The 13,844-nt window shown below is 42.8% G+C and overlaps 1 protein-coding gene across 4 annotated transcripts in view; it reads left to right on the top strand.

The window, feature by feature from the left end:
* Positions 1-13,844, top strand: part of LOC112236229 (cysteine/serine-rich nuclear protein 3) — a 32,510-nt gene that overhangs the window by 15,512 nt on the left and 3,154 nt on the right. For 3 of the 4 annotated variants that reach the window (XM_024404817.2, XM_024404830.2, XM_024404810.2), the window contains 3 exons: positions 9,066-9,245; positions 12,401-12,660; positions 13,277-13,573. In XM_024404817.2, coding sequence (XP_024260585.1) covers positions 9,095-9,245; positions 12,401-12,660; positions 13,277-13,573 — 708 coding nt within the window. In that variant the 5' untranslated portion in view covers positions 9,066-9,094. Of the gene's footprint in view, positions 1-232; positions 692-9,065; positions 9,246-12,400; positions 12,661-13,276; positions 13,574-13,844 lie in introns of those variants that run through there. The other variant, XM_024404824.2, reaches the window with a different exon arrangement.

Below are 13,844 nucleotides of genomic sequence, written 5' to 3'. Positions count from 1 at the left end.
CTTCTTCTCCCTGCCCCTCTCTCTCCTCTTCATTCTCTCACTCACTCGCTCTAACTCTCTTCCCCCTCCCCCTCCCCTTCACCATTCTCACTTCTTCAGCATCTCTCTCTCTCTCTCTCTCTCTCTCTCTCTCTCTCTCTCTCTCTCTCTCTCTCTTCCCTCCCTGGCTCATGCTGGTAAAATGATCTGCAGACAGCAGGAGCAGAGGCACGCCTGACTCTCTCTCAGACATACCACCCATGTGATCTCACAGGCTGCCTCCCTCTGCTCCAGTCAGGCTCCAGCCTTTCAGCCGGCAGCAACTAATGAGTCTTTGTGTGGCTAGGGTGAATAAGAGAGAGAAGGAGGGAAGGGAGAGGGAGAGTTAGAGAGGCACCTATTGTCGTTTAATAATAAAGGAAGGGAGAGGGAGAGTTAAATATTGTCATTTAACAATAAAGCATATGGTACCGGCAGTGGCCGTCAGGGCTGGGAAATTTACAAGTCTCTGTGTGTCTCCCTCTCCCTCCCTCTCACCAGGTTCTCATGCCCTCAGAGTACTGGGGTCGCAGCAAGTCAGTGGACTAAAGCAAAATGGGAGCCTATCATTTATTATGTTTCACTTCATTCTAAGTGCTTCATTTAGATTTTGCTCCCAAGTGTCACGTTAAGAAAGGGGGCCAGAGGAGTCGGAACACGCCAGTGGACACAGGTCAGTGGTTTCTTTCAGGGCTGGCACAAAGTGCCCTGTTATCTTTTTTTTTTTTGCAGGGCTGATGTGTGACGACTTGCTACAGATGCCGGGGCTTGTTAGTATTGCTTGGGAACGAGAGCTTTCGTTGTGACTCTCTGTATGGCAGGTCTGCAGCGTGAGGCTTGTGTGTCACCTCTGTGTACAGTGATAGATGAACCTTACGGGGAACATGATCTGTTTTGATTCAGAATATGCGTGTGTCACGTAGGGCTGTGGATGCAGTTCATAAAGGAATACAGTTGGTTTGTACAGTGCATGTGTGTGCGCTCAGTGAAGCCAGCACAGGGAGGGGCTTTTGCAAGCAGACTTTTGCTGCATTATTTCCACACAGCATTTTCTCTTGCACCGTGGTGTATGCCCAGCCTAGCCATGATTAGTTGGAACACAACAGTGGAGGAGACAAAGAAATGTCGAGGAGGAACTAGCTCTGCTCTCTGGCTTGTGCTGCTAAGCCCCGAAGAAGTGAAGTCTGCTTGCATGAACCACTGAGTTGCATTTGATGTCATGCCTATTCACTGTGTTAAGGAGATGATACCCTATCCAGATTGGATCGGTCTATTTTAGGACAGCTACAATATGAAATAAGCGTAATCCTTGTTCGTACAGAAAACGATATGCATTGATTTGGATTTTGAGTGTAGCTATATCCATCTTATTCAATTTTTCTTAATTGTGTGCCTCAAACCTTCCTCTTTAAACTATACTGTGATAATGTGTTGTCAGATGTAGTCATACTATGATATTTATGTTTCACAGACATGAGGACTGGAGCAGAATCACTTTCAGACATGAAATCACTATTTCTGCTCATATGTTGGCATCGCCATGGAAACCACTTTGGCCACCATAGCATATTGCAGCATCTGCTGAGGGCTAAGAATACGAATGGATTTCCAACAATGGGGAACTAATTAAAATGATTACAAAATAGACTTGGGCCATCCCATGTGGAAAATAGAACTAAATTGTCTGTACTATTTTGTATTCTTCCTGAATTACAGTGAGGATTGTCCAGCTGCCCATTATGACAACCGTAGAAAAGGAGGTACTAAGTAACTAATGCATTTAAAAATGTCATTCCATTGGTTATAAGCTACATAAAAATGTAATTCCATTGGTTATAAGCTACATAAAAATGTAATTCCATTGGTTATAAGCTACATAAAAATGTCATTCCATTGGTTATAAGCTACATAAAAATGTAATTCCATTGGTTATAAGCTACATAAACATGTCATTCCATTGGTTATAAGCTACATAAAAATGTCATTCCATTGGTTATAAGCTACATAAAAATGTAATTCCATTGGTTATAAGCTACATAAAAATGTAATTCCATTGGTTATAAGCTACATAAAAATGTCATTCCATTGGTTATAAGCTACATAAAAATGTAATTCCATTGGTTATAAGCTACATAAACATGTCATTCCATTGGTTATAGGCTACATAAAAATGTCATTCCATTGGTTATAGGCTACTTAAAAATGTCATTCCATTGGTTATAAGGCTACATAAAAATGTCATTCCATTGGTTATAGGCTACATAAAAATGTAATTCCATTGGTTATAAGGCTACTTAAATGTAATTCCATTGGTTATAAGGCTACATAAAAATGTCATTCCATTGGTTATAGGCTACATAAAAATGTAATTACATTGGTTATAGGCTACATAAAAATGTAATTCCATTGGTTATAGGCTACATAAAAATGTAATTCCATTGGTTATAGGCTACATAAAAATGTAATTGCATTCAGGCAGTCTCTGATAGCTGTATTATTTGTGCAACCTTTAATGCTAAATGATGAGGGCCAGTAACCATTTTAGACTGATTCAATATTTCATCAACGGTACCAACAGGAAACGCTGATATGTTTTGGTTCAAAATATGTAGAGATTGTTTTAATCCTCCGTGGAAGCTGGCCAAGCTACAGTGGGGTTTGTCAGAACATAAGACACCCTGAAAATGTGTCTTCTCACAAAAACGTCTGTGGCGTCCGAACCGTTTGGGCTACAAACTAATATGACCACTCTATGGATAGATGAGGCTCTCACTGGACACCGTTACCGGTCGAAACATTTTTATGGAAGTACGGAGGTAGTGTGCCCCAAAATAAAAAAGGTTAAATATGTGTGTTCCCCCCCAAAAACAAATAATTAGCTTTCTTATATATAGGAAATACACGTTAAATCCATATTCTTCATGATTTATTTTTTATCTGTCTGTTTTGCCATTTATGAATGTGTTATTCAATGAGTTTCTATGGTCTATAGTAGTAATGGTTTAATATTTGTTTTTCAATACCTACAGGGGTCCTAAAATTCAAAACCAAACAAACAATTCCATATGTTAGCTTTAGTGTATTTGAATGATTGGTCTACTGTGCAGAGGGACAGACAATCATTAAAATGGGTGTCCTGGTGCCAAACATTGAACATTCCACAGCGCTAAGTACTGTAGTTTACGTTGGATCTCCTCCAGGTGCAAGCAGACCCATGTCACAGTACAACCACAGACACTCGGGAACAATGGTCCTTTGGCAGCGGCGTGATTTTTCTCCAGGTTCCACCACACTGGATGCGTCCCAAATGGCACCTTATTCCCTATATAGTGCAAAAGTAGTGCACAATATAGGGACTATAGTGCCATTTGGGATGTATGTGATGGTAATGCACTACATAGGGGCGCATACACTGTCCTTAAGGCAGCAGCAGTATTTGCATGTGTAATGAGTTGATAGCAGAGAGCGGCTCCAGATGAATGGGCACGTCTCTCTGAATGGAACTCCACCACAAGCTGCTCAGTCTGATACTGGGACTGAGACTGAAGCTGAACACTGTTTCTTTATTTCCGTGTCAAAGACGAGTCGGAGAGTGATGAATAAAAAAGTATACCAATTACATTTAAGGACCAAAACATTGACAGCTGTGCCATACAGATTGCAAAATAGTTGGGAAGAGATTTCAGATGTATTTCAGATGTAAAATGTATTTCATGGCACATGGTTTATGAACTGATACACAAAACGAAGGCAGATTCAAAACTTAGTTTTTCCATTGAATTTATCATACAAAATTCTTGCAACCAATATAATGTTATATATATGGGGGTACAATTATCCCAGCTCTGAATATTTTGCTGTGAAGAGACAGAATCATTAGATCATTTGTTTGGGTACTGTCCATATGTAGCTTGTTTTTGGTCACAGGTTCAGGAATGGCTGAAGAATTGCAACATTTACCTGGAGTTAACTCTGCAAATAGCACTGCTGGGTGATCTGAAAAGTCATAGTCAATATATCAATAATATAATAATACTCTTAGCCAAAATTGTTATCTTTAATTCACAATCTGTAGAAACTATGAGAATAGAAAGGTTCAGAACTGACGTGAAACATCACAGTTGAAAAAATATTTGACAAAAATAAATCAAAACTGGATGATGTTTAAAAGATGGATGGGAGGTGTTGATGGTAGCTGAAGGATGGGACTAAAAACAAACAAAAGATAACTATTGTAAAATATACTGTGTCCATTAAACAAATATAGTATGTATAAGCTGGAAGTAAAAGCCTAAGTGGTGTTGTCAATTAGTTTACTCCAATTAAGGGAGCGGTGGTAGGGTTAGGGGAAAATAATAAAGGAGGAAAAAATTATATATATACACACACACAGTGGGGCAAAAAAGTATTTAGTCAGCCACCAATTGTGCAAGTTCTCCCACTTAAAAAGATGAGAGAAGCCTGTAATTTTCATCATAGGTACACTTCAACTATGACAGACAAAATGAGAAAACAAATCCAGAAAATCACATTGTAGGATTTTTAATGAATGTATTTGCAAATTATGGTGGAAAATAAGTATTTGGTCAATAACAAAAGTGTATCTCAATACTTTGTTATATACCCTTTGATGGCATTGACAGAGGTCAAACGTTTTCTGTAAGTCTTCACAAGGTTTTCACACACTGTTGCTGGTATTTTGGCCCATTCCTCCATGCAGATCTCCTCTAGAGCAGTGATGTTTTGGGGCTGTTGCTGGGCAACACGGACTTTCAGCTCCCTCCAAAGATTTTCTATGGGGTTGAGATCTGGAGACTGGCTAGGCTACTCCAGGACCTTGAAATGCTTCTTACGAAGCCACTCCTTCATTGCCTGGGCGGTGTGTTTGGGATCATTGTCATGCTGAAAGACCCAGCCACGTTTCATCTTCAATGCCCTTGGTGATGGAGGGAGGTTTTCACTCAAAATCTCACGATACATGGCCCCATTCATTCTTTCCTTTACACGGATCAGTCGTCCTGGTCCATTTGCAGAAAAACAGCCCCAAAGCATGATGTTTCCACCCCCATGCTTCACAGTAGGTATGGTGTTCTTTGGATGCAACTCAGCATTCTTTGTCCTCCAAACACGACGAGTTGAGTTTTTACCAAAAAGTTCTATTTTGGTTTCATCTGACCATATGACATTCTCCAAATCTTCTTCTGGATCATCCAAATGCTCTCTAGCAAACTTCAGGTGGGCCTGGACATGTACTGGCTTAAGCAGGGGGACACGTCTGGCACTGCAGGATTTGAGTCCCTGGTGGCGTAGTGTGTTACTGATGGTAGGCTTTGTTACTTTGGTCCCAGCTCTCTGCAGGTCATTCACTAGGTCCCCCTGTGTGGTTCTGGGATTTTTGCTCACCGTTCTTGTGATAATTTTGACCCCACGGGGTGAGATCTTGCGTGGAGACCCAGATCGAGGGAGATTATCAGTGGTCTTGTATGTCTTCCATTTCCTAATAATTGCTCCCACAGTTGATTTCTTCAAACTAAGCTGCTTACCTATTGCAGATTCAGTCTTCCCAGCCTGGTGCAGGTCTACAATTTAGTTTCTGGTGTCCTTTGACAGCTCTTTGGTCTTGGCCATAGTGAAGTTTGGAGTGTGACTGTTTGAGATTGTGGACAGGTGTCTTTTATACTGATAACAAGTTCAAACAGATGCCATTAATACAGGTAACGAGTGGAGGACAGAGGAGCCTCTTAAAGAAGAAGTTACAGGTCTGTGAGAGCCAGAAATCTTGTTTGTTTGTAGTTGACCAAATACTTATTTTGCAAATAAATTCATAAAAAATCCTACAATGTGATTTTCTGGATTTTTTTTTTCTCATTTTCTCTGTCATAGTTGAAGTGTACCTATGATGAAAGTTACAGGCCTCTCTTATCTTTTTAAGTGGGAGAACCTGCACAATTGGTGGCTGACTAAATACTTTTTTGCCTCACTGTATATGGAATTGGAAATGATGCAGACAATTACATTGATAGAAGCCACAATCTATTTGCAATATTAAAGCTGTGTTTTAGAAGATGGCATCCCACATCATGTAGTAAGAGAACCAAAAGCCAGACTGTTGTCACATACACTACATCAACTGTGTTTAGGGACATATTAGACAAAATGCATCAAAAATAATTGCAACTTGATTACTGATATAAGCAATGGCTGGCTGAAGACATGTTGATGGACATATGGAGAATGATTTGTGGAGGAAAGGCAGCAAGTTCCAACAACCCATTGTTTGACAGTTACAATTCAACACTTATTACAGTAGCCTAATTTGGCACTTACAGTAGTATTTGTGCAGTTGACTGATGAACCAGGTCTTGTTTTGATTTGTTTAATTACTCCATCAGTCAGAGTTTAATGGCTGTCACTGGCGGCTGTTCTCCACTGGCCTCTGTAGTGGCATTGGGGAGGATGAGTGACTCGGCAAGGTGTGCATCCCAAATGGCACCCTATTCCTAATGGCAACCTATTCCCTATATACAGTGCCTTCAGAAAGTATTCACACTTTTTTCCACATTTTGTTGTGTTACTGGCTGAACTTAAAATGGATTCAATATAAATGCTGTGTCACTGGCCTACACACAATACTCCATAATGTCAAAGTGGAATTATGTTTTTAGATTTTTTTTTTTAAAACAAATTGATTAAAAAAATGAAAAGCTGAAATGTCTTCAGTCAATAAGTATTCAACTCCTTTTGTTATATCAAGCCTAAATAAGTTCAGGAGTAAATATTTGCTTAACATGTCACATAAGTTTCATGGAATCACTCTGCAAATATAGGGTTTATCATGATTTGTTTAATGACTATCCCATCTCTGTACCCTACACATACAATTATCTGTAAGGTCCGTCAGTCGAGTAGTAAATTTCAAAAACAGATTCAACCACAAAGACCAGGGAGGTTTTCCAATGCCAAAGTAGGGCACCTATTGGTAGATGGGTAAACATTTCCCTTTGAGCATGGTGAAGTTATTAATTACACTTTGCATGGTGTTTCAATAGACTCAGTCACTGCAAAGATACAGGTGTCTTTCCTAACTCAGTTGCCGGAGAGGAAGGAAACCGCTCAGGGATTTCACCATGAGGTCAATGGTGACTTTAAAACAGTTACAGTTTAATGGTGATAGGAGAAAACTGAGGATGTATCAACAACATTGTAGTTACATGACAATACTAATCTAAATGTAAAGAAGGAAGCCTTTACAGAAAAAATATTCCAAAACATGCATCCTGTTTACTAAAGTATAACTGCAAAAAATGTTGCAAAGAAATATCCTGAATACAAAGCGTTATGTTTGGTGCAAATCCAACACAACACATCACTGAGTATCACACATCACTGAGGACTAGGTGACTAGGACTAGACATTTTTTTTAGGATTAAAATAAATGGAATAGAGCTAAGCACATGCAAAATCTTAGAGGAAAACCTGGTTCAGTCTGCTTTCCAACAGACACTGGGAGACAAATTCACCTTTCAGAAGGACAATAACCCCAAACACAAGGACAAATATAATACTGGAGTTGCTTACCAAGACGGCATTGAATGTTCCTGAGTGGCCTAGTTACAGTTTTGATTTAAATTGGCTTGAAAATCTATGGCAATACTTGAAAATGGGTGTCTAGCAATGATCAACAACCAACTTGACAGAGATTGCAGAATTTTCTAAATAATCATGTGCATATATTGTACAATCCAGTTGTGCCAAGCTCTTACAGACTTACCCAAAAAGACTCACTGATGCAGTTCGCTGTCAAAGGTGATTCTAACATGTATTGATATTGTATTTTTTAGATATTTCTGTCATTTATTTTCAATATATTTGCAAACATTTCTCAAAAAATATTTTCACTTTGTCATTATGGGGTATTGTGTGTAGATGGATGAGGGGGGAAAACAATATTATTTCACCCATTTTGAATTGACTGTAACACAGCCAAATGTGGAATATGTCAAGGGGTATGAATACTTTCTGAAGGCACCGTAGTGCATTACTGTTGACCAGAGCCCTGGTCAAAAGTAGTGTGCTATATAGGGAATAGGGTACAATTTGAGATGCAGCCAGGGCCTTCCTCAGTTTCTATGAACCTGGGAGCTATTAAACACTCTGACTTCAGCAGCACATCCCTCTGGGTGCTCCCACCGGTCCATTTGAACATTTTCACGTTCTTTCTTCTATAGAGGGTATAACCATGTCAGTCATAATATCCTCCTAACCACTATAAACTATCTTCAGTCATGCCCCAGATTGGAACCCCTCTAGGGAGCACTGAATGTGCAACATTACACATTTTACAAAATCACTATTTTACTTATGCACACACATGCGCGCGCACGGCCACATGCGCACACATTCACGTGTGCATGCACACACATTCAGGCATATTTAAATTCACTGCCTATCCCAGAATAAGTAAAGCCGTAGTCAGCCTTTTTTTAAATTTCCCATAAGATGGAAATTAATTAATTTTGAAGCCAAGGGATATTTTCAATCAGTAGCCGGCTGGATGCATGCATTGTGTTTTTGAGGTGCAACAGCAATTAAGTACAGTCACATTATGTTTTTAGTTTGCATATGCTGCTGTGGGCAGATATTACAATCCTGCTTTGGGCGGAAACGTCTCATTGAATTTTTGCCCCATGTTGTTGTTTTGTGATAAAAAAATATTCAGGCAGTGTTTTTAGAAATACCATCATGAATGCAGGGCAAAGTAAGCAAAATCTCACCCCAGTGTCGTCGCTCAATCAAAGACAGCAGAGTGAACAAGGTAGACACGTCATGCAATTAGCATCCTTCGCCTCGCATCCCGAGCTCCTTTGTGTCAAGGTGATAAATTGCCTGGGGACCATCGGGTAGGTAGTGACGGGGGGGTAGCAGGAGGGGTTGTTGTGTTCTTTGGCTCACTGCTAATTGACTGTGTTGAGGAGGACTGTGGAGGCCGGCAGGGCCTAAGCTGGGCATTAAATAATGTGTACCCTTCCTTGTGCTGGCTGTTGCAGGTGCAGCGGCGGAGACGGAGAGGAGGGCCATGAGCGGTATACTTAAGAGGAAGTTTGACGAGGTGGAGGCGTCCTCCTCGCCGTGCTCCTCCTTGCAGGAGTCTGATGACGAGGTCTCCTGCAGCGAGAGTGGAGACAGTAGTGACAGTGTCAACCCTTCAGCCTCGGGCCCCTTCACCCGTGAGCGCGCACACACACACACACACACACACACACACACACACACACACACACACACACACACACACACACACTGCTCTCTCCCGCTATACATATACTCAACACTGATACAGTCTGACACGAACAGACAAAAAGCTACATGCATTATTCATATTGTAGTTTAGTGAAAGAGACTTTTTGAATGAAGCATGTGTCATTCAGATTATACTTCTGTATCGTAATTGTTGCTTCTAAAATGGATGTTGAGTGTATTAGGAAACAGCATGACAATAACACGTCATTGTGATGACTTGCTGAAGCACAATTACAACCCTCGGTTAGCAATGTCATTCAGATAACTCGGTTGAAGAGGAAATTCAAAAAGCTGCATCAATGGGTGTGCTTTAAAAGAGGAGAAGAGATGCAATCCATGGCATTGTGCGAGCTGAGCTGGTGTCTGTGTTGACAGCAGAGTAGCCATGAGGACGGCTGGATGGACTGTGCTGGTGTCTGTGTGGACAGCTGAGTAGCCATGAGGACGGCTGGATGGACTGTGCTGGTGTCTGTGTGGACAGCTGAGTAGCCATGAGGACGGCTGGATGGACTGTGCTGGTGTCTGTGTGGACAGCTGAGTAGCCATGAGGATGGCTGGATGGACTGTGCTGGTGTCTCTGTGGACAGCTGAGTAGCCATGAGGACGGCTGGATGGACTGTGCTGGTGTCTGGAGCTGGAGCCATGAGGATGGCTGGATGGACTGTGCTGGTGTCTGTGTGGACAGCTGAGTAGCCATGAGGACGGCTGGATGGACTGTGCTGGTGTCTGTGTGGACAGCTGAGTAGCCATGAGGACGGCTGGATGGACTGTGCTGGGCTGGTGTCTGTGTGGACAGCTGAGTAGCCATGAGGACGGCTGGATGGACTGTGCTGGTGTCTGTGTGGACAGCTGAGTAGCCATGAGGATGGCTGGATGGACTGTGCTGGTGTCTGTGTGGACAGCTGAGTAGCCATGAGGACGGCTGGATGGACTGTGCTGGGCTGGTGTCTGTGTGGACAGCTGAGTAGCCATGAGGACGGCTGGATGGACTGCTGGGCTGGTGTAGCTGGGCTGTAATAAAGGGGAATGAATGCAGCGCCGCAGCAGCACAACAGTCTCTCATTAGGTGTTGCGTCAGCAGGCACAGCACAGCGCAGTACAGCACAGTACAGCCTGATGAATGAGCTGATGCTCTCTAGTCTCTAGCGTTGTGGTGTGTCTGGCAGGCTCTGAGAAGCTATGAGTTGAGTAAATCTGTCATCGGAAAGGCTTCTGTCAGTTTGGCAGGTACCTCTGATGGTGCCACTGATTTAAAAAAAAAAGAAAAGACCTGTGTTTTAGATGGCCTGCTTTTTTCTATGAGCAGATCTGTTATTGGTAGGCAGCCTGGGGGAAAATGTGTGGATTGTCAGTGGATGGTTCCTCAGGTGACAGATCTATGTTGTGTGTTGGTGAAAGACGGATACATCCAGTAACCCTACCCTGGTTTATTGTGGGTGTAAGTGACAGGGCTCCTCCCTGTGTTGTGTTTACATGTGCGTGTGTGCCAGAGGACAGGCTCATTGTAATGGCTGAAAAGGGAATAAATGTAACAATATCAAACATTTATTCCATTCCAGCCATTACAATGAGCCCCTCCTCCTTTAGCGCCTCCCACCAGCCTCCTCTGGTGTGCACGTATGCGCTTGTGTAAGTCCATAAGTGCGCACGTGTTTGGGGGTGGGGATGGGGGCGAGGAGATCAGGGACAAGGGTGCTGTTTCCCCAGACTCCTGAGCCTTCTGGGTCAGCTGCTGCAGATAAAGGCAACCAGGAGGATGTTGCTTTAAGCCAAGGGAATCAGAGAGCAGTTCATGCAGCAGAGCACACGGCTCCCAGAGCTTCTCCTCACTAAAGAGGTGTCACACTGTGTCAGGCGTGGTGCCGAGATGTACAGTAGCATTGTTGCCTGGAGAATACAGTACAACTCCGTCTTGGGCTGCGTTAGTGTTGGAGAAATAATCCAGCCCCTCTCCTTGTGTGACTGCTTTTAGAGGAGCAAAACCAAGCCTTGGAATTTCTGAATCTGAATCGGGAGGTCTTTGACGAAGGGCTTCTATGTATTCGCTCAGATTTATTGTTAGAACTACATGGTCATAGCAACCCTAATATCACAAGTCACTAGAATATGGCCGAACAAGAAATAGGAAGAAATACAGAGATATCGAACTCTGTTACGTATTGCAAGCTTGAAAATGACCTCTGCATGTAATTGCTTTCTCATTCAGTAAAAACACATGGATACCCTAAACAAAGTCTGATAAACCTTTTTTTTTGGGGGGGGGGGATAAAGCGAAACTCCCATCAACAAGGCCAGACTGGCGCTGCCATGCCTGTAATGAATGCATTGTCCTTATGGCACAGGGTGGAGTGCTGCTGGAACCAGATGGTTCCCATTTGTCCTGTTTTTCTGACATCAAGTGAGCGCTGGGAAAGCTGTGCTCAACCACTCCAGATCTGAGCCAGGAGGGGGATTATTTATGCTCTCTGTCTTTGCTTTCTTTTTCATCCTTCCTTCCCCCCCTCCTTCCCTTCTTCCCTCCTTCCCTCCCTCTCATAGAACGGTCCTTTAAAAAGCCACACGTAGTACTGACATGCCAATTGGCAGAGTTGGGATGATGAAACACTGCTCTACTAAGCTGGGTTGAGTTGTCTGAGTGTTAGCAAGAGGACTCCCGAGGTTCATTAAAAGTCAAATTAAAGCAGGCATTCAAATCCTGCAAATCGTAAGCAAGCAGACTAGCGTTTTATCTTGTTATAGTATGGCTACACACATACTGTACACCACTGAGAGCACATGGTGAGCAACAACATACAACTCTTTCCTATGTACATGATTCCGATTTTAAATAAGTGCTTTCTCTTGAAACAGTGTATGCTGTATGCTGTCAAGGTGGTTAATCTAGCCTTTTCTCATACTGGTGATTTCACATTCTCTTTCTTGATTTAAAATGGGCTATTCTTTCCACCACATCGAACTGGTTAATCGTTCATCCATGTATGAACCAATAACCCTGCTTTCCCTATTATTTATATGTATGAAGAAGTGGGCTATCACCAGCTTTCCTTTCACCATCTTCTCCCCTCGTCTTTTGACTCTGTAGCTGATTCTATACTGAAGAGGGAGAAGCGTGTGAGAACAAGGAGGGTACATTTTGACAATGTGACGGTGTACTACTTCAGCCGGCGCCAGGGCTTCACCAGTGTGCCCAGTCAGGGGGGCAGTACTCTGGGCATGTCCAACAGACACAGCGGTGTCAGGCAGTACTCCCTGGGAGAGTTTGCCCTGGAGCAAGAGAGAATCCACAGAGACATGCTCCGAGACCATCTGAAGGAGGAGAAACTCAACTCCATGAAACTCAAGGTATTGGTTCGAATCCAGGCTGTATCACAACCGGCCGTGATTGGGAGTCTCATGAGGCGGCGCACAATTGGCCCAGCGTCGTCCGGGTTTGGCCAATGTAGGCCGTCATTGCAAATAAGAATTTGTTCTTAACTGACTTGCCTAGTTAAATAAAGGTTAAATAAAAATAAAATAAAGAAATACTTAAGCAATAAGGCCCGAGGGCGTTTGATATATGGCCAATATACCATGGCTAAGTGCTGTTCTTAAGCATGACGCAACGTGGAGTGCCTGGATACAGCGCTAAGCTGTGGTATATTGGCCGTATAACACAACCCCCCCGTGGTGCCTTATTTCTATTATAAACTGGTTACCAACATAATTACAAGAGTAAAAAATGGTTTTGTCATACCCGTGGCATACGGTCTGATAACCCACGGCTGTCAGCCAATCAGCATTCAGGGCTCGAACCATCCAGTTTATAAATACAGTTATGACATATTGTGTCCTTTTTATAAATATAGAATGTTATATGTTTCCAACTGCTCACTCTGTGTACTCTTCCGAGAAGCAGCATGTCATTGGTTTCAGCTGGTTCAAACCGGACTAAATGTGATCCCTTCTCGTTTGTTTTCAGCTGACTAAGAACGGTACAGTGGAGTCGGAGGAGGCCAACACGCTCATGGCAGAGGACATCTCGGATGATGACATTGATCTGGAAAACACAGAGGTGGACGAGTACTTCTTTCTACAGCCCCTCACCACTAAGAAGCGCCGGGCTCTGCTGCGGACCTCGGGGGTGAAGAAGATTGACGTGGAGGAGAAGCACGAGCTGCGGGCCATCCGGGTGTCCAGGGAGGACTGTGGCTGCGACTGCAGAGTGTTCTGTGACCCAGAGACCTGTGCATGCAGCGTAGCAGGAATCAAGTGCCAGGTAAATCCCTGGGTAGTCTGACCATACTTGTACACGCTCTCATATTGACACAGATGTGCCACACTCTATCCGCTCTGGAATTAAGCCTTCTATGCGGCCCCTAGTCTTCATGCAAATGCATGTCAATAGAAGGGTGATTAAGCGATCAAATATTTTAGACGTTGTTGATGAAAGTACTGTATCATTGAAAAAGTACTGTATCATCTACAGTAGCTTATCTGATATTGCCAAAGTATTACATTCATTAATCTATTACATGCAAACTGCAGAA

The sequence above is a fragment of the Oncorhynchus tshawytscha genome, linkage group LG03 (assembly GCF_018296145.1).
Source record: "Oncorhynchus tshawytscha isolate Ot180627B linkage group LG03, Otsh_v2.0, whole genome shotgun sequence".
Classification (NCBI taxonomy): Eukaryota; Metazoa; Chordata; class Actinopteri; order Salmoniformes; family Salmonidae; genus Oncorhynchus; species Oncorhynchus tshawytscha.
The sequence above is the reverse complement of the archived record's forward strand: the minus strand, read 5'-3'. Positions and strand labels throughout refer to the sequence as shown.